Source organism: Myotis nattereri, assembly GCF_964212035.1.
Source record: "Myotis nattereri genome assembly, chromosome: 3".
NCBI lineage: Eukaryota > Metazoa > Chordata > Mammalia > Chiroptera > Vespertilionidae > Myotis > Myotis nattereri.
In genome coordinates this window covers 169,717,152-169,738,676 of record NC_138077.1, presented here as the reverse complement: position 1 = coordinate 169,738,676, position 21,525 = coordinate 169,717,152, and the positions used below count along the sequence as shown (strand labels likewise).

The 21,525-nt window shown below is 43.7% G+C and overlaps 1 protein-coding gene across 1 annotated transcript; it reads left to right on the top strand.

Annotated features, from left to right (window-relative positions):
• Positions 1 to 257: 257 nt before the first annotated feature.
• LEPROT (leptin receptor overlapping transcript) lies at positions 258 to 14,331 on the top strand. The gene is made up of 4 exons (XM_081087647.1): positions 258 to 304; positions 4,680 to 4,755; positions 8,742 to 8,928; positions 12,722 to 14,331. The coding sequence occupies exons 1-4, from the start codon at positions 289 to 291 to the stop codon at positions 12,836 to 12,838; spliced, it is 396 nt and encodes a 131-aa protein (XP_080943773.1). The 5' UTR covers positions 258 to 288; the 3' UTR covers positions 12,839 to 14,331.
• The last annotated feature ends 7,194 nt before the right edge of the window (positions 14,332 to 21,525 follow it).

Below are 21,525 nucleotides of genomic sequence, written 5' to 3'. Positions count from 1 at the left end.
TGCGTGTCATAGGTTCACCATCACTGTTAGGAGAGAGATCGCGGTGCAAGGTGGGGGATACCCGGAGCTAGCGGCTTTGCAGGGATGGCCCAGGATGTAGATCAGGAGGCAGGCGCCCAGCTCCGTGAGATGGGGGAGGAGCCAGGCGAGGTGGGGGCGGAGTTATGGGGGTAATGGGGCGGGGCTCTACGTGGCGGGGCGGGCTCGGCCCGCGGTACCGCCCCTGGCCGGGCGTGGGCGGGGCTGTGGCTGGAAACCGGAAGCAGCCGCGGCCCCAGCTCGGGAGACATGGCGGGCATTAAAGGTACATCCGCGGCCCTGGCCGCCGCTCGCCGGTCCTGTGTAAACTTGGAGCTGTGCTTTCAGCGCGTGGGCGGGGAGCGGCCTCCCCCAGACCCGCCGCGCACCCCGCCTCTGCGGGTGGGAATGCGCGCGCCCACCCCCTTCGCGTCTTGGGTTGCGGGTCGAGGGTGTGTGGGGAGCCGCAGCCCTGTTTGTTTTGTTTTTTTTGCTAGGCCACTGGCCGAGCCCTCGCGGGGAGTGGTGCCCGCCTGGGGGACCCGGCCCGCCTGGAGCATCCCCTCCCAGCTCCTCGGAAGGCCACCCCACCCCCGCACCGCCGAGTTTTAACCAGGGTCCCACTTCCTGGCGTGTCCACCCGGACGCCCCTTCTCTTTCCTCCTGCCGCTCCGCGAGCCTTTGTCTGCAGCGCTCTCGGCTCTGGGCCACTTAATCCTCTTGTTCCTTGAGGATGTTTTCCGAGGAGGCCGAGTCGACTGCAGGCGGGTGTTCATGGAAAGCACCCAGAAATGCTGCATTTCTCGTAATTGTGGAGAGCAAATTAGGTGGCATTTTATCGTTACTTGCATCTTTGGACAGACGAGAAAGGGGTGTTTGTGCAGTGTGTGTTTTTGAATGGTGCGGTTGATAAAAAAAGGGGGTGTGGTTGATAAGACGGGGGTATCGAGAACCCCGCTTCCCTGATCTGTGTGCCTTCAGAGGACTGGGGGACACCTGCATTGGGAGAGGTTATTGGAAAGTTTCCTGTTATTTTGGGAGGAAACCATTAGATTTGTAATCTTTTGAATAGAGGGCATAACTTGTTTCTTTGCTGGAGTTCCTCTTTTCTTTAAAACGTGTACCCAAAGATCTCCCCACCTGCTGTAAACTTGTATACAACATAGTTGCACGCATGGGTATGTTCACTGTGAAATCTATATGGGCGTGTGAGCTGTTGGCAGCAGACACATTTTATCATTATTTCTGGGTGGCCCTATATTCCACATCCGTTGAGTAAACAGGATGTATTTGGACAGTGACCCCTGGGTAATACAGCCACTTGAAGCCAGTGCAGAAAACAGTTGACAAAGGTAGTATCTGTATTGCGCCGTTTAGTCATGCCCAGAAACTATCAAATAATAACGCGTAGGTGTGAACGTGTTAGAAATGGTGAAGGAAGCTAGGTTATGACATGGAAAAGGATTAAGGGAAGGAAGCTTTTGCAGGTAACTCGGGGATTACTGTCTGCCTGAGACTTGGGATAAAAAGATACCTGGGAAATTGTTGGGCAAGGGAGTTGGAAATAGTTACTATTTTCCTAGCTTAAGGCATGCTCAGGTACCGTGGGAGCACCAAGATGGTGTTGTGGTTGAGTCATGTCTCTTGAATAGATATGTTCTGACTCCCCCAGGACCTGTCAGTGTGACTTTTTCTGGAAATAAGGTCTTTGCTGATGTAGTCAAGTTAATATTGGATTCGATTGGGCCCTCACCCAAGGACTATTGTTCTTATAAGAGAAATTTGGACATGGAGATATATAGGGACACCATAGAAAGATACCATATGAAGATGAAGGCAGAAAGAAGAGCAAGGCAGCTGCAAGCCAAGGAGCACCAAAGATTGCCGGAAGCCACTAGAACATGGACACCATGAAGGACACCGACGCCTTCCTGACACCGTGAAGCCTCCAGAACTGGAGAAAATGGATTTCTGTTGTCCTAAGCCACTCAGTTGGTACATTGTTAATAGCAGCCCTAGTAACTAGTACAGATGGGATCGCTTGACCCTGCTTTGGGGACAAGGAGGACCCTTTGTACAGAAGAGGCAATCCTTGAATGGAAGCTAAAAGGATCAGTAAGGCTTCGCCTGGCAAAGGCTGGGGTGAGGATAGAGTTTATTCCAAGTGGAGAGAACAGCATGTGGCACGGAGCAGAGGGCATGAAAGAGCACACCTGTTCTCTCCACCAGGAGCTTCGTCTGTGTTATTAAGACTGGATCTCAGTGGGAGAGTGGTGAGGCAGTCAGGGATCAGACCACGTTGATCCTCAAGTGCCAGAACAACTTGTCGGCTATGAAAGCAACTTCGAAGAGGCGACACCAGCTTTGTATATTTGAGAGAACACTGTCTGCTGTGAAGAGGGTGGATTGGAAGAGATGATTAGAGGCAGGCACGGGATGATAAGGGCCTGTGCTAAGGCAGTAGCAGAGGGTTCAAGAGAAGCAGGCTGCTATAAAGCGGGTGGCTTAAACAGAAACTTATTTTATTAATTCTGGAGTTTGGGAAGTCCAAGGTCAAGATGCCAGCAGTTTGCTATGAGGGCCTGCTTCCTGGTTTATAGACAGCCATCCTCTTGCTGATTCCTCACATGGTGGAAGGGGTAAGGGAGCTCTTTGGGGTCTCTTCTGAGGGCACTAATCCCATTGATGAGGGCTCTGCCCTTGTGGGCTGATCTCTTCCCAAAGGCCTCGCCTCTCAGTACCATCACACTAGGCCTTAGGATTTAACAAGAGTTTTGAGGGTTGAGGTGGGGGTGGCATACAAGCTTTCAGTCTATAGCAGTGAGGTCTGGGAGATTGAGTCACCTTGATTTGCTGATTTTCTAGAGGAAATAGTGCAATGGTGGTGTTGGTGTTTCAAGATAGAACCTTCAAAGGGAAGAAATGTGTGTGTGGGAGGAGGGAGTGGGGATGTGTCAGTTTTTGACATCTTGAATTTGAGGTCCTTGTTGGCTACTCAGAGGGAGAAGACAAGATTGGAGTTGGAGGTGCAGCATTTATGTGGCCAGACCCTTGCAGTGCCAGGGAGCTTTGGGTTGAACGCATCATCTCAACAAGAGCATAGAGTGAAAAAAGATGAAGTTGGAATCCTGGTCAGCTCCAACTTTAAGAGGCAGAGAGGATGCAATTTCTGAAAAAGAAAAAAAAAGGACTAAAAAGAATCAACCAGAGATATACAGTTGTGTATACAGTTGTGAACCTTGAGGGACTGTGACACCAGTTCACAACTGTAAGAAAAGGTCTGCGGTCCCTAGCTTTGAAAGCTGTCCCGGAGGAGGGAGCAGTACAGATAGATGGTCAGGCACAGTGAGGGGACAAAGCCAACTAGGAAGAGATTCTCCTTAATGAAACTTAGTTTTGTACATTTTTCTTTAAAAAGTGACACCTACTAAATAGAAACGTATACAAATTAAAATTATTCTTTCCTTGTCCTCTAATACCTACATACTTCTAGGTATTTCTTAAAAGCACTTTGGCATCTTCCTATAAAACATTCCCTCCAAATCTCTTAATGTAGCAGTAAGCAATGAGAATGTTGGTTAGTTTAATCAGTGACTTAATTTTGAGTGTTAGGTATTTTTTTCAGAAGGATATTTGGATAATATAGTGTCCTATGCTTCTGATTTATACCATTATCAAAGAACATTGCTAAAATGAGCAGATACCTACATCAATCAACATTTACTTATTGAATCCCTCCTTTTGCCAACCACTTTACATAGATTATCTCATTTAATTACTATAAGCTCCCTAATAAGGTGGTACCATTATTACTACTTTACAGGTGAGAAATCAGATTTAGAGAAGTTTAGCTTCTACTCAAGGTCACACAACCAGTTGGTGGCAGAGAAGATTTGAACAAATGTTGGTGACTCAGAGCTCAAGATTTTTTAACACGTTAGCAGCATAAGGACTGATGTTTCCTCTCCCCTCAGAGATTAGTGTTCCATAGATGCCAGGAATAAATATTTTATTTAGTAGTTGAGAATAATTTTCTATGAAGGCAATCTCCAAATACTTAAAATGCTAAGGATTGCGGAGGCAAAAATGATCAAAGTGTATATATTTCAAAGAAGCAGTTTTGCATATAACTTAAGGAAAGAGGTTTTCAACATTTAGAAACTATCAGAATGAAATGACCTGCCTCAGGTGGTGGTGAGTTTCCTTTCACAGGAGTTGTACAGACTGGCTGGCTGCCCTCTTCTGACAAATATAGAGGGAATTAATACAGTAGATAGAGGATGGGTACTGGAAATTCTTGAGACCTTTCTCCATCTAATGATTTAAAAGTGGTGGGCATAGGCAATGATATGCTAGTCAAATGTAACATCAACTAATAAGTAAATTGCTACATTTGCTTAAATTGTGGACTTAATTTTTTTAATTAAAATTTTTTATTGAGATATATTCACATACCACAAAATTAACCCTTTTAAAATGTTAAATTCTGTGTGTGTTTTTAATATATTCACAACCATCACTACTATCTAATTCCAAAACATTTCATCACCCTCAAGAGAAATTCTATACCCAATATAGTCACTTCTCATTCCTCCCCTCCTACCCTAGCCCCTGGCAACCACTGATCTAGAACCTGTAACTCTTGGCTTTATCTTTCACAGCTCTTGTGTTATTATCCTTCAGTGGGGCTATTGGACTGACTTTTCTTATGCTGGGATGTGCCTTAGAGGATTATGGGTAAGTTATTTTAAAAAAACAACTATTCTTTTTGTGTCTTTGTCACTATTTTGTGTGTATGTGTCATGAGTGTTAGGGAGTTTGGTCAATTTAACACCAGACTCCAACCAATGAGTTAGTGAAGCCCAAATTATGAATCCAATCCCTTCATGGGTCAGTTGTACTTGCACAGAGAAAAGCTTTTTTTAAAATCGATATATTCATTTAATAAGCATTTACTGACTACCTTCTCTGGATCAGCTGGGAATGCAAGAATGAAGAGACAGCCCTAGCTGGTTTGGCTCTGTAGATAGAGTGTTGGCCTGCGGACTGAAGGATCCCGGGTTCAATCCCGGTCAAGGGCACATGGCCAGGTTGCGAGCTCAATCCCCAGTATGTGCAGGAGGCAGCCGATCAATGATGTTTCTCTCTCATCATTGATGTTTCTATCTCTCCCTCTCCCTTCCTCTCTGAAATCAATAAAAATATATTTAAAAAAAATAAAAACGAATGAGGAGACATAGTCCTGTCCTCAAGGAGCTTACATTGAGTGAGAGACAGTTAAACTATCCAGTTAGTAAGAAAGCTGTAGTGGAGATATGCGAAAAGTACAGTGAGAGCTTTGAGAAAGTGCATCAGAGTATCAAGAGTTTCCCCGGGACAGTTGGGGGTGCTGCACAGAAGTTGTCTTTTAGCTGAGACTGGTGGATAAATGAGAGTTTATCAGGCGGAGTCGGGAGGGAACATTCAACTAATTGCTTTATTCACAAGTGTTGGTTGAGTGCTTGCTGTTTTCCAGCTGCTGTTATGGGAACTGGGGATTAAGAAATAAGAAAACAAGAGTCCTGCTCTGTTGGAGTCTGTATTTCAGAGGGGGAGACAGACGATAAACAGATTTTAAAATGTGCATGCTGCCCTGGCTGGTGTGGATCAGTTGGTTGAGCATTGTCCCATGCACCGAGAGGTTGCTGATTTGATTTCTGGTCAGGCACATGCTTCGGTTGTGGGCTCAATCCCCAGTAGGAGGGTGAAGGAGGCAGCCAATTGATGATTCTCTCTCATCAATGCTTCTCTCTCTCTCTCTAAAAATCAATAAAAATAATTAAAATAAAATATACATGCTATCAGAGGTAGAAGTGTTATGAAGAATAAAGGGTAAAGGGCACAGGGGATGGTGGTTATTGTATTGAAATGGTGGACCATTGGGGATAGGGCAATATAACCATGAGATGTGAATTGAGACCAAATTTTTCCATAAGTGAAGATCAGGTAAATGGAAGTTAGTCAGGTCTTATGGGCCTTCATTACAAAAAATACTCTGGATCATTTCTATCCTGTGAACTATCATGATCCAAGTTTTGCCATCTGTTCCATTTTTCTGTATTTTTCATTTAGTATAACACATATATAGCTATACAAAGAGTATTATCATATACATCTTTAGTAATCATAAGCAGTTGGACTATTAGCAAAACCCAAAGAACAAGTATATTATTATAACATATCATTAGCATACAGCTAAAAACAAACTGGTTTCTGAGTTTAGCATTGACCTGAAGATATACAGACACAGGCCTTGTCAGTGTCTTGGGATAGCTGTCTATCTCTGATGTCAGTGGCTTCTCATTCTAGAGGAGTCTTTGATGTCTGTTGTAGGCGGAGGCAAGTGTCAGAGATGGGTAGATGTCTGTTCGTGGTTAGGTGCTGATAAGGTCCCTTTCAGTGAGGTTGGAGAGTGTGTTTTATTTGATGTCCTTTCCAGTAAACAAAATCTCTAGGTGGTAGTTAATGATTCTTAGTCTTTTGTCTTCTGGTTGCTTCCTGGGAAAGGAAGCGGTTACCCATTTGGCATTTTCTGGTAGTGACTTTATCAAACCTTGACAATAGCATAAGCTGTCTCCTTTCAATAATGGCAGCTCATAAGTTCCTTCATCTAATCTAAGTCCAGCTTGAATGCAGTATGAGGCATGAAGGAATGTATAAATACTGAAAAAAATGGTGTTTGCCAGGGAGCCAAGTAGCCAAGGAACCAAGGAACCAAGTAGCCATCTTGGGTTTCCCATATCCCCAACTATTCATTTTATTTACAGCCATTTTTTACCCTGGTAGCATACCCTAGTGATGAAGTCTTTCACCACTTATTTTACAGTGCTTCCCATGCAATTTAACATACAAAAACAGTCCTGATTAGTTTAAAACGTCTCTGTTCTAAGAAGAGAGAACAGATCTTTTTGAGTTGTTCCAGGGTTCATTTTGGAGCACAGGAAACTTATTCCTACATATGTTGAGATTTTAACCCTTAAAACCTTAATTTCCAATGAAAACTAAGAAGTAAATTTATGAACACATTTTATAAACTCTAGAAACATTTCATAGATGTAAAAGTCAGTTGTTAACATGGACTTACTTTTATAAAAACCCTGGAAAAAACATAATATAACTGTATTATATTTAAAATATCAACTCAAAAGACACGTCTGTTCTGCCTAAACCAACAAACTTAAACTAGCTTTTATTTATTAAGGGTTAATCTTAGATCATGTGGCCTTACAAAGCATTTGAGTTAGTTTCTATATTTCTGAGAATTTTGAAATACCCAATCACAAGTGCTTGCCTTTAAATTAATTTTAATAATGCCATCCGGAGGTAGAAAATTATCTCACATTTTCAGTGTTCACATGTAGTCACAAACAGAGACCTTTGGCTATGAGAAAAACTCACTAATGTGTAAAAATATAGTTGGACCCAAATTTTGTTTTGAGGCATTTATAATTTATATTGTTGATGTAAGAAATGTCTAAATCTGTGGAGGATTTTTATAAGCCTTTATTTAAGCCAAACCTGACAACAATTGCTGGAAAGCAAGATCTCAAATGCTCGGAAGAATAATAGTTTTTGCAGTTTCTTTTATGCATTTGACATTAAGGAGAGAATGCAGTTACTGAAGATTACCTGAAGTTGGGAGAAAACAAGGTACAGTTAACAAGATTATGTGCTCTCTTGAGGGAAGCTATGCTTATTTCAAAGGTGTATTAACCTGGATACACAGAAAAATACACAGGGCTTGCTTAAGGCAAAGATAAATCTTTCACTAAAGAAGTTATATGCTGCCCAGCCAATGTGGTCAGTGGTTGAGCGTCAATTCATGAACAAGGAGGTCATAGTTTTATTTCCAGTCAGGGCACATGCCAAGGTTGTGAGCTTGATCCCCAGTGGGGGTCGTGCTGCAGATCAGTGATTCTCTTTTATCATTGATATTTCTATCTCTTTTTCTCTCCTGCTTCCTCTCTGAAATCAATAAAAAACAAACAAACCATATTTGGAAAAAAGAAAGTTATATGCCTGGAGCGTGACTACCCACCATGACCTGCTCATTTAAGATTTTATGATCAGATCTTCTTGTGAGATTATATTTCATCACTGAACTTGTATATACCCACCCCCCTCCTTTTTTTTTGTCCACAATGGCTTCCTGTAAATGGGAACATAGATTTTCTTTAGAAAACTTATTGTTTTCTAGGAAGAATTAAGAGCTCTTTGCTGTGGGTATGTCAGGAAGCAGCTGGGTCTAGTCCAGTCCTTTTTTCCAACCTGTGTCTGTTTCCTCACTTGTTCAATAATGGCTTTGAACTAGAGAATTTCTAAAAAAACCTAACTATTGTTTTGTGATTCTTTTTAAAAGAAAAATGTTTTTATTGATTTCAGAGTGGAAGGAAGAGAGAAAGAGGGAATCATTGATTGGCTGCCTTTTGCTGCCCCCCTACTGGGAATCGAGCCTGCAACCCAGGCTTGTACTCTGACCTGGTATCAAACCATGACCTCCTGGTTCATAGGTCGATGCTCAACCACTGAGCCATATTGACTGGGCTATTTGGTGATTCTTGAAATATACTGTATTTCATTTAAAATAATTTTAAAATGATATTTAAAATAATATTAACTTTGAAACAGTAGAATGTCTTAACTGTAACTTTTCTTTTTGCATTTCTCCTGGGTCCAACCAACAGTGTTTATTGGCCCTTGTTCGTCCTGATATTTCACGCCATCTCTCCCATTCCTCATTTCATTGCCAAAAGAGCAACATATGACTCTGATGCAACAAGCAGTGCCTGTCGGGAACTGGCATATTTTTTCACTACTGGGATTGTTGTTTCTGCCTTTGGATTTCCTGTTATTCTTGCTCGTGTGGCTGTGGTGAGTTTTGTTCTCTATTGTTTTGCCCAGTTGTCACTGAGTTTACTTCAAAGGCCTCTGTCTGGACCACTATTTCATTTTCATTGCTTAGACTCAAAGCCAGGCATATTTTCAGTTAATCTGGTCCACACTTTAGATCTACCTAACAATATCCTAGCCATATTTACAGGATGCTTTCTTAGTTTCTCATAACTTTTAGCCAGGCCAAATGACTTCTTGCTTTCTCTACTTTAAGCTATTATCTGGAATTGTTCTTAAGTCCTTGCCTTCTATCTTAGGGCAATCCATGGAGACTGCAATAACAATACTTTTCTAGTTTCAAAATGAATATCTAAATGAGTCCTGATCACCCAATTTCAATGTGTGTGGTGTGGGAGTTTCCCCCCACACCTCCAACGGAGCAATTCTCCAACACCAGCGGGGTGTCCAACAATTCATCTCGATTCCGACACTGTCTACCCAGAAATAGTATTAGATCCCACATGTTAAGGGTTTAGTCCCACATGACTGCCCTCTGTTTCAGTTGCCAATCAAAAGTCCAGGTTGTCACTTGTGCTTCTGACTGATTGGCTATAGATCAGAGGTCTCCGTGACCCTTATCTTCAGTTTAATTGATTTGTTCACAGAATTCAGGAAACCCATTTACTCACTGCATTACTAGTTTAATTACAAAAGGAACAGCCTGATGGGAGAGCTGCATAGAGGAGTTTCCAGAATGCGTCACTCTGCCCCAATCACCAGCCTGGAAGTTCTCCAAATACCTTCATTTTGGGTTTTTATGGAGGCTTTATAACACAGGCATGATCAGTCAAATCATTGGCCACTGGTGATTGAATCAATCTCCAGCCCCCTCCCCCCCTTTCCCTTCCCCAAAGGTCAAGGGAGAGTGGGACTAAAAGTTTTGTCCCTCTAAGCACATGCTTGGCCTCTCTAGCCCCCGTCCCTTGGTGCTTTCCAAAAGTCACCATCGTATATAATAAAAGCCTAATATGCTAAAGGTCCGGTCATCTGTTCAACCAGTCAAAGTGTAATATGCTAAGGCCACTCAACCACTCACTATGGCATGCACTGACCACCAGGGGATAGATGCTCCGACCGGTAGATTAGCTTGCTGCTGATCGGGACTGAGCGAGATGGGCTGGATACACCCTGGAGCCCTCCCACAGACCCTCTTCTGCTGGCCAACCTGCTGTGTTCCTCCGGCCTGATTGTGCACCGGTGGGCTCCCTTGGCCTGGCCTGCGCCCTCTCGCAATCAGGGACCCCTCAGGGAATGACAGAGAGCCGGTCCTGCAGGCCAGGCCTCTAGTATTAACATAATAAAAGTCACCTTTATCACTGTTATCACTTAGAAAATTCCAGGTGTTTTAGGAGCTATGTGCCAGAAAGGAGAAGATCAAATATATCTAATCTAATAAAAGAGAAACATGCAAATTGACCATACCTCTGCTACGCCCCAAGCCACACCCACCAGCCAATCAGAGCGACTATATGCAAATTTACCCAACCAAGATAGCAGTGGCCGGCAGCCATGGAGCTGGAGCAAGCAGGAGGCTTGGTTGCCCAGGCAATGGAGGAAGCCAAGCTTCCCGCCTGCCCTGGCCTGCTGTGGCCTCTGCTCAAGGCAACAAAGTTTCAATTATAGAAGATAAATAAATCCCAGATACCCGCTTCCAGCCAGCCTCCACTGGGAGCTTGGGTGGCTGGGGGCCATGGCCAGCCTGCAAACAGCCATCAGCCCCTCACCCAGGCTGCCCAGGCACCCCAGTGGGGACCCCCCTCCCTGAAGGGGGTGTGGCCAGCCTGAAAACAGCCTTCAGCCCCTCACCCAGGCTGGCCAGGCACCCCAGCGGGACCCCCACCCTGATCCAGGACATCCTTCAGGGAAAACCAGCTGGCCCCCACCCATGCACCAGGCCTCTATCCTATATAATAAAAGGGTAATGTGCAAATTGACCCTAGCAAAGAACGACTGGGAATGACTGGTCACTATGACACACACTGACCACGAGGGGGCAGAAGCTCAATGCAGGAGCTGCTCCCTGGTGGTCAGTGCGCTCCCACAGGGGGAGCTCTGCTCAGCCACAAGCCAGGCTGACGGCTGCCAGTGGTGGTGGTGGGAGCCTTTTCTGCCTCCTCAGCAGTGCTAAAGATGTCCAACTGCAGCTTAGGCCTGCTCCCCGCTGGCAAGTGGACATCCCCCCGAGGGCTTCTGGGCTGCCAGAGGGATGTCTGATTGCGATCTTAGGCCCAATACCCCGGGGAGCAGGCCTAAGCGAGCAGGTGGACATCCCCCGAGGTGTCCCAGACTTATGAGAGGGCACAGGCTGGGCTGAGGGACCCACCCAAGTGTACAGATTTTTGTGCACCAGGCCTCTAGTATTATTATAAAACACAGTACCATAATATCATATCAAATTCTTCTTCAATAGGATCATGGACACAATTCTCAAGTCAACACAGTAGGTATATGTTGAGGGACAACTAACTATATAGCTATTAGAAAATAGAGTGAATAAAAAACATATTGTGGGTGTATTTATTCCATTCTTTGACATCCACTGTCTTTTATACTCTATTTTTTTATTTATTTTTAAATGGTGATTTTTTTATACTCTTTATTTTTATTCCCCCAATTACATACTCTTTCAGTTTCATGAAACTTATTGGGACATTGAATATCAGATATGTACAAGTCTTATTTATTCATTTAGTAAATATTTTTGTAACATCTGCTATTTGTCAGACACCAGGAATAAGAGCCAGATGCTGTCTCTGTTCCCAAAGAGCACAGAAACTAACCTGATGGTTAAGCATATAATACCGTAAATGCACTATGTGGTAATTAAAACAGTATCAGAATGCCTTGGGAACACAGAGAAATACTATCTGGCATTTGATGTGGTTTTTGATAAATCGGATTTTGATTAAAGTAGGGAATCTGTTAAGTGGAATGGCATCCAACTGTGGAAATGCAATTAATATGTGGAATAAAGAGCAGTAGTCCGATATGATGGAGCAAAAAGGAGTAATTGAGATTGAGGTTAGAAAGGTTGGTGAAGCCTGATCAGGAAGGGTTTTGAATGTCCTACTAGTTTGAACTTTATCTAGATAATAGAGAAGCATCAGTGGTGTTTGAATGCAAGATTGTCATGACCTTATTGTTTTTATACCTCAGACTAAATACTTCTTAAATTTTGCTGTAAAGATTTGTATTTTTACCTTTCATTACTACATCATGTTATATGAAGCAACTTCCATTGTTGTTTTCTATTGGTTAAATTAAAACAAAAAATGCCCACTAGAGGGTACTCTCATCCCCAACTGTACCTCTGTAAAATCATCTGCCACGCTGAGAAGCTGTTTTCATTTGCATGCAGATTATTTTTAAAAATCTTTTCTTGCCTAGAAAAGAAACAAATCCGTAATTCTCTAATTCCTGTTTTTGTGAAAGAAGGCAATGTGTATAGAACTTTCAGTACCCAATGTTGCAATTGGACCTTTTATAATAAGCTGCATGTATTTTACTTAAGGCCATCATTGTCTGCTGAAAGCAAGTAGAGAAATATGTCTAATGGAGAAAATGTTACGGATGATACTAGACTTAATTAACAAGCATCATGAAGTAATTAGACTAATTACTGAATAGTTCACTGTCTCCTGCCTGTTACATTAAGCCTTTTAGCAGTTTTATGTAATATTTCATTGAATTTTTCTAATGCAGAAAATAACAGATTTACAAAGAATGTAATATGATGAAACTAAATATTTAATCCTTTTTTCTTGTGTTTCAGATCAAATGGGGAGCGTGTGGCCTTGTGCTGGCAGGCAATGCAGTCATCTTCCTTACAATTCAAGGTTTTTTCCTTGTATTTGGAAGAGGAGATGATTTTAGCTGGGAGCAGTGGTAGCACTATATTCTGATAAAACGCATTTAATTTCTTATAATTCATACTATATGTGTGTGCACATGTGGCTTTTTGCTATGAAATTCAAGATGCTGGGTTTTTTTTTTTTATACTTTTATATCATGTTCACTTTAAGGAGGACTGTATGAGAAAGAGATTTGTTTTAGTACCAGCAAATAGACCACTCCATGTACTCACGTTGAATTATGTTACTTGGCTCTTCATATAGTCATGGTGCTCTCAGAAAATATATTAACACAGTCTTGTAGCCAGCTGCTCACATATGCAATGCATCTACACCTTTTGCCTGGGGATGTGCTTGGATAGGAGCAGGTCTCAGTTCTGCTCAGGATTTCAAGATACACTTGTGGCCCAGAGAGACAGAGGTGGCTCCCTCCTTCTCAGCGTGTGGTCCATGGACCAAGAGCATCGGCATCTCCTAGGCACTTAGTACAAATGCAGAATCTGAGGCCCCACCCCAGACCCAATGCATTTTGATGAGACCCCCAAGTGAATTGGATGAGAAGCGCTGTCATAGAGGACTAAGTATCACACACAGTTTCCTTTTCTTCCCCTTGCAGAACCCCTTAACCTCTGCTCATTTATGAAAATTGTTTCACCTGCCCCCATGGTGAGGCCTAGTTCAGACTCGCTTTGGTATTTGTGAAATGTCCTCACCTGTAATGTGTAGGCTGTTCCTCAAATTTATGAAGTGTTCTCAGGAACCAGTCCCTGCTTTAACAGGATGAGGAAGACTAGATAGGTGATTCCGTTTAGTTTCCCTTTATTATCCGACACTTCTGTCCCATTCCTTCCTGTGCTGCTCCTCCTCCCCTCCCCAAACACATACTATCAGCAGTTCTGATTGGTCCTTGCTTCTTCATGGCTGTGGTCCATCCTTTCTATAGAGACATGGAACCAGGTAAGCAAGCAGAGGGTGAGCTGCTTAATTTTCCTGACATGCTGATGTACTTACTGTCTTTTATGTCCTGTAGGACTTTTTATATAGATAGTAACATTTTAGGCCACTTTTAAATGAATCATGAGGAATACATGTCATGCTGGATCCTATAATCACAGTTTTTCTAGCTCAACTTGATGTCCAAGAGAAAGGGAAATATGGGAATTAGAACCACTTAATCAGAATAGTAGAAGCAGTGATTTTAGAGTATTGTTAATGTGTGATAACTGACTTACATTCAAAACACTGACCCTTTAAGTTTGTAATCTGAGTAATTAGCATATCCTTTCATATTCTGGAATCATACTGAGACGAGAAGAAGATAAAAGTGATCCCTAAAAGGACAGTATGCAAAGTTACATTTTGACCTTGTGCATGATTTTATGTTTTCAGTGTTCTGTGTACATATAGAATTGTTGAAGTTATTATTTCCAGTATTTATATTAGAAAAAATATATAGACACTTTATAATTTTAACCAGCATTTTTAATAACACTTGCACTTATTGTATTGTAATAAATTTCACTTTAAACACAAAAGAAAAGTTTACTTTAAAAGTCTTTTTTCTGATGTAGCCTTACTTAAAAGATAACAAAAAAGTGAGAATTTCTTGGTGTTCTGAAATAGACAGTTTTGAGTGATAATCTGCCTTGCAATAGAATAATAGCAATAAGAGTTAAGATTCCATTTTGAATGTCTAGTTGGCTTACAATAGCTTTTCCTAAGATGGAAATAGTGTTTAATTATGTTACCTTTTGCAAAAAAAATGTCTTTGTTGCGTGCACAATAATCCAGGTAGCCTTAATGTGTAGCCTTAAAGCATTGCCTCTTGATTGTATTTCCAGAATAGAAAGTACTTGCCTATAGAATATTTGTAGCTATTCCCTAATAATGTAATGGCTTGTTGAAGTGGTAGATTATTCGATTTGCTCTATTGTCTGAAAACAGAGACATTCCATCTCTTTTCCTAAGAACAAGGTCTGTCTTCCACTTTTGGAGCCCTTCCTATCCCCTGATGCCGTTAGGGCCCAGGTATACTCCTGTGAGGTTTGCTGGCCTCCTTTTCTGGATCAGGGCCCTTCTAGCCTTCTCTACCTCCTGGGGTTCTTCATATTCCAAAATCACCCACCTTCCTACTACCAATCAGTTTTCTTAGTATAGCTGATACCATGTGTTGATCAGAAGAAAACAATCTGATCAAACTCCTTTCCAAGAAAGGATGAATGACTTGGGATCATCTTCCCCTCGTCTGAAACTCCCAATACCTGCATGATGCAGTTGCCACACAGTGCTGCAGCTGCATTTTTACAAGGCCATGCCTCAGAACCCAATGACTTTCACAGAAAATGGCAATGCTTCAAAGTAAACTGGAAAAGCATCCCAACAATTTACAGAAGTGTAATGATGCTTTGGGGACAGGGGCAACCCTGTCACATTCACCCCTTCCTCGGTGAATTCTCAGCTGGTCCTGCTTTCCATAGTTGTTTCTTTTACTCCACTTATAAACCCACATATTTTATTTTATTGATTTTAGAGAGAAGAAGGAAGGGTGAGAGAGAGAGAGAAATAACCATTGGTTGACTCCTGCACACTCGCCCACCAGGGATCGAACCCACAACCTGGGAATCAAACCGCCACCTTTTGGTGCACAGGATGATGCTCCCACCAACTCAGCTGCACCGGCTAGGGCCTCAGATTGTTCTTACCATCTCCTCTTAGGTATTTTACCTCTGCGGTGTCTTCTTCATGAAGAGTCTTCCCGAGTGTAGCTGGAATGTTATGTTATATAAATAACATTCCTCATGCTCTCAGGGAAATGCTTCGACGTCACAAAAATGTGCATTTCAAAGTTTGTAAAATTTACATTTTGCACCATAATTTAACTGAAATATTTATGAGGATGCTAGCGTTTTCCAAGCATAGTAATTAGGTCACAACTGAGAAATACTTATGTAGATGAATATAAGTTGTGCAATTGCATTATTTCTTGACAGTCTGCCTCATGAAGTACCTTATTTGCAAAAATTCTGGTGTGTAATAGCTCATGACTTACTGGAGGAGAGTAGTGATACATGTGGCCCCAAACATAATGTGAAAAACCCAAGACTGCTTTAGAATACTTTATTATATATGTATGATGAGGATGATTACTTTTTAAATAAAACTTGTCATTTATACTTAAAAAAGACTTGTATGTACATTATTAAACTAACATGTTTGTGTTTTGCTTTGGGATACATTATATTTAGAAAAGAGACCAGCAGATTTATTTTCCCAGTGTTTTTGTTTGGGTAATCTTCATGTGAGTTCGACTAGTTTTGAGCCTATATTTACTGTAGTTGAAGCAAAGCAGTCCAGGAATGTGTGCTAACTGGAAGGAATCAAGTCCCTAATTATAGCTTTGCTTTGGCTAACACTCCTGGGTGTAGTTGGGTGTGGGGGACATGGTTAATCAAGAGTTTGCTGCATTGGAAAAGGGAGACAGACTCAACACTTAAAAAAAGTTCTGTACCTGTCCTGAAGAGTCTTCTTGTGCACTACAGAAAAGCACCGATGTACTAGTAAAATACTACTTAAGAAATAGTGTGTCCTTAGGCACTAAAAGGGGGTAAGACTTGATGCCTTGCAGGTGGATTTAGGCAGCTAGATTAGGAAGAAACTGAGTTAGATATTTCTTTGTGTTGCCCCACCAAGTGTAAAGTGAAGTTTTTATAGAAATTTGATAAGACCAACATAACTGGAAAATGCCCATAAGAAGGAAGAGTTCCTAAGGAGATGTCTTGTCCAGGGCTTGTACATATGCATTTTCATTTATCGGGATGAATCTAGATACTTCATCTGGGGCTGAGAGTGAATGTGTCTGGAGAAAGCATGTACCTACCTATTATTTAAAAATAGCATCTGGCCCTAGCTGGTTTGGCTCAGTGGATAGAGGGTCGGCCTATGGACCAAAGGGTCCCAGGTTTGATTCCAGTCAAGGGCACGTACCTTGGTTGCAGGCTCTTTCCGGGCAGGGGCGCATGCAGGAGGCAACCAGTTGATGTGTTTCTCTCACATGGATGTTTCTCTCTGTCTTTCCCTCTGTCTTCCACTCTCCCTAAAAACAAAACAAAACAAACAAAAAATCAATGGAAAAATATCCTTGGGTGAGGATTAACCAAAAAAAGTAAAAATAGCATCTGTTTTATATATACATAAATTTGGGGGGGGGGATCAGCTAAATATGAATAAAAAAGACTTCAGTAATTATAACTGGGAAGTTACTTCTTTCTTTGTGCAAAGTAAATTTTTTAAGTTTTATCCTCATTGTTTTTTGCAGAAATAGAAAACAAATGTCTGTTTTTTTTTAAAAAAAAATGTATTAAAGTTGGTGAAGAATTTACATTTCAAGCCTTTCCCCACATTTTTAAAAAGTAGAAAGTAAATTTCAATTCTTTCAGTTTTCCCTGTAGTCACCAGGCACAGAGCAAAATTAATAGATGACCATTTGAAATAATTATTCATACCATCTAATAAAAGACAAAAAGGGTAATTAACCGTACCTCTGCTATGCTTCCAATTGGCTAATCAGGGCGAAGTGCAAATTAACTGCCAACAAAGATGGTGGCCGGCAGCCACGCAGCTGAAGCAAGCAGGAGGTTTGCTTGCTCCAGTGATGGAGGAAGCCAAGGTTCCCCGCCTGCCGCGGCCCGGCTCTGAGCCCGAAAGCAACAATGTTTCAATTATAGAAGTTAAACCCCAGATACCTGCTTTCAGCAGGCCGCGGCCTCAGAACTGGGAGCGCCAGTGACAGCAACAATGTTTCAATTATAGAAGGTAAATAAATCTCAGAATAAAAAAAAAGAAAAAAAGGAGAGGCTGGGAGCTTCAGTTGCAGGCCAGCCTGAAAACGGCCCTCAGCCCCTCACCCAGACTGGCCAGGCACCCTCGTGGAGACCCCCACCCTAAAGGGGGTGTGGCCAACCTGAAAACAGCCATCAGCCCCTCATCCAGGCTGGCCAGGCACCCCAGTGGGGACCCCCACCCTGAAGGGGGTGTGACCAGCTGCAAACAGCCATCAGCCCCTCACCCAGGCTGGCCAGGCACCCCAGTGGGACTCCCACCCTGATCCGGGACACCCTTCAGAGCAAACCAGCTGGCCCCCACCCGTGCACCAGGCCTCTATCCTATATAGTAAAAGGGTAATATGCAAACTGACCCTAACAGCAGAATGACTGGGAATGACTGCCCACTATGACACACACTGACCACCAAGGGGTAGGCGCTCAATGCAGGAGCTGCCCTCTGGTGGTCAGTGCGCTTCCACATGGGGGAGCTCTGCTCAGCCACAAGCCAGGCTGATCGCTGCCAGTACAGCGGTGGTGGTGGGAGCCTCTCCTTCCTCAGCAGCGCTAAGGATGTCCAACTGCAGCTTAGGCCTGCTTCCTGCTGGCAAGTGGACATCCCCCGAGGGCTCCCGGGCTGCCAGAGGGATGTCTGATTGCCATCTTAGGCCCAATTCCCCAGGGAGCAGGCCTAAGCCAGCAGGTGGTCATCCCCCAAGCTGTCCCAGACTGAGAGAGGGCACAGGCCGTGCTGAGGGACCCCCCCCCCCGAGTGCACAAATTTTGTGCACCGGGCCTCTAGTTTTTAATATTGGGCATATAGACAAAGCGGTCCTAATCTTAAGATTGCTTATTTAGAAAACATACTGAAAGACTTTGCACAGTATCTCTTCCCTGTTGATTATCTCACATCAAAATTGGATAATTATGGCTGTTTTATACACTTCCAAATTAATTACTAGATACCATTAAATCAAAAGTTGTATATTCAATTTTTCTTATAATAACTAAATAAAACCATCACTTTCTATATTACTAGTTTTGGAGAAGACGTTTCATTTTGGTTATGAAAATTTTACAAATTCCTTTGTCCCAAACCCATTTCTAAAGTTGGTTTATTAGAATGTGCTGTGTGTTCTTATCCCAAAGATTCTCAACCAGATAGTTTGGGAATTAGATTGTTCCTCTTTCTCTGAGAGTATGCATACTTTCCTGGTCACATTTGGATTTTCCCACTCTTTTAAAACTGTAGTGAGATTTGTTATGGCTGCTGCTTATTTTAAACTCCCCTTCAGTTATTGAAGAAAACAATGTCAGTTTTTCTTTTTGCTTCTTTACAATTTAACAATACAGAATTATATTCTGTTCATTATTTTCATGCCCAGCACTAAGATAATTTCTTTTTTCATGAGTTCTCTATCAGCCCTCTCTTACTTTTCTCCCTTCTTTTGTTTTTTTGCAGTCTCTTTTTATTTGTCGCCTTTAACCGTTGCTTGCCTTTAAAAATAGGAACTGTATATAACCTGCTTCCTCTTGTGTTTGGAAAAAAAGCCATCTGCAAATGTCTGAAGCTCTTGGAAAAATAAAAAGAAAACCATTCAACTGAAGCAAAGGAAAAAAAGAAGAGAAACCTTTCACTTAAAAGATATACGCTTTGGGAGTTGCCTGCTCAGTTAGGAATTTATGATCAGATCACCTGTGCGGTTACTTTTCATAGGACCCTTTTTTATATTCACACTAGAGCCCCAGTGCACAAAAATTTGTGCACTCGGGGGAAGGGGAGGTCCCTCAGCCCGGCCTATGCCCTCTCGCAGTCTGGGACCCCTTGGGAGATAATGACCTGCTCGCTTAGGCCTGCTCCCGGGTGGCAGAGGGCAGGCCCAATCCTTAGGTGCAGCCCCTGGTCGGGCTCAGAGCAGGGCCGATTGGGGAGTTGGGGCGCCGCCCCCTGTCATGCACAGAGCAGGGCGGATTGGGAGGTTGCAATGCCACCCTCAGTCATGCTCAGGGTAGGGCCAATTGGGGGGTTGGGGCACCGCCCCCTGTCACACTCAAAGCAGGGTTGATGGGGAGGTTGCGGGGCCACCCCCTGTCACGCACAGAGCAGGGCCAATCAGGGGATTGGGGCGCTGCCCCCTGTCACAGAGCAGGGCCCAACAGGGGGGTTGGGGCTCTACCCTGTCACACACAGAGCAGGTCCCATCAGGAGGTTGGGAAGCTCCCCCTGTCACGCACAGAGCAGGGCCGATCAGGGGGTTGGGGAGCTCCCCCTGCCACTCACAGATTAGGGCCGATAGGGGAGTTGGGGCACAGCCCCCTGTCACACACAGAGCACGGCGGATCTGGGGGTTGGGGTGCCGCACCCTGTCACACTCAGGGCAGGGCCGATGGGGAAGTTATGGCTCTACCCCGTCACACACAGAGCAGGGCCCGTGGGGGTGGGGAGGGTTGGGGTGCCGCACCCTGTCACACACAGAGCAGGGCCGATCAGGGGGTTGGGGCACCACAGCCTGTCACACACAGAGCCGCAGGGTGATCAGGGGTTTGGGGAGGTCCCCCCTATCAGGCACAGAGCAGGGCTGATCAGGGGGTTGGGGCACCTTCCCCTGTCATGAACAGAGCAGGGCCGATAGGGAAGTTGTGGCCCCACCCCCTGTCACACACAGAGCCGCAGGGCGATCAGGGGGTTTGGACGCTGCCCCCTGTCATGCTGATCCCGGGGCCGGGAGGCCTCGCAGCTCCACTGATCCTGGTGCTGGGAGGCATATTACCCGTTTACTATATAGAATAGAGGCCTGGTGCATGGGTGGGGGCCGGCTGGTTTGCCCTGAAGGGTGTCCTGGATCAGGGTGGGGGTCCCCACTGGGGTGCCTGGCCAGCCTGGGTGAGGGGATGATGGCTGTTTGCAGCTGGTCACACACCCTTCAGGGTGGGGGCCCCCACTGGGGTGCCTGGCCAGTCTGGGTAAGGGGCTGAGGGCTGTTTTCAGGCTGGCGGGTGACTGAAGCTCCCAACCGCTCCTTTTTTTCTTTTTCTTTTTTTTATTCTGGGCCAGCTTTAGCTCTGAGGCTCCAGCTCTTAGGCCTCCGCTGCTGAAAGCAGGTTTCTGGCCTTTGTTTACCTTCGGTATTTGAAACAATGTTGCGATCCTGCTGGCTGAAGCCCAGCGACTAAAGTAGGTTTCTGGGGTTTTGTTTAGCTTCTATATTTGTAACAAAGTTGCTTAGAGTTGCAGCTCAGAGGCCGGCAGCGGCAGGCAGGGAACGTTGGAGTCCTCCGTCACTGAAGCAAGCAAGCCTCATGTTAGCTTCCAGCTGCCTGGCTGCTGGCCGCCATCTTGGCTGGCAGTTAATTTGCATATTGCCCTGATTAGCCAATGGGAAGGGTAGCGGTCGTACGCTAATTACCATGTTTCTCTTTTTAGATAGGATATTAATCACTAGCCCAGAATTCTCTAAACCCCAGAGTTGTATATCCTGCTGGCAGTGTAAACTCACCACTTGGATGCCTAATAAGCATCTCAAACTTACCTTGTCCAAAATCAAACTCCTGACACACCCCATCAGTTTCAGAACTCATTATTGCACATCCCAGATGCAATCCATCAGGAAATCATTTTGCTTCTACCTTCAAAATGTATCCAGAATCAAAACACTTCTCATACCTTCACTACTTCTATTGGTTCAAGACACTGTGTCCTGTTTGGATTACTGGACTAGCTTAACTTGTCTCCCTGCTTTGACTTTTTCCTCCTTCAGACTAGTCTCAAAGCAGCAATCAGTGAGCCTGTAAAATGTAAATCAGATCATGTCAGTCCTCTGCTCCAATGGCTTCCCATCTCATTTCAATAAAAAGAAGGCAAGCAACACATTTTTTAAATGGATAAAAGATACAAATAGGCATAT

Bases quoted from the DNA above. Each gene is read 5' to 3' on its own strand.
- LEPROT (XM_081087647.1), top strand. The intron at 4,756-8,741 runs GTAAGTTATTTT...TCCAACCAACAG, and splicing joins TGTGCCTTAGAGGATTATGG to TGTTTATTGGCCCTTGTTCG. The intron at 8,929-12,721 runs GTGAGTTTTGTT...CTTGTGTTTCAG, and splicing joins TTCTTGCTCGTGTGGCTGTG to ATCAAATGGGGAGCGTGTGG.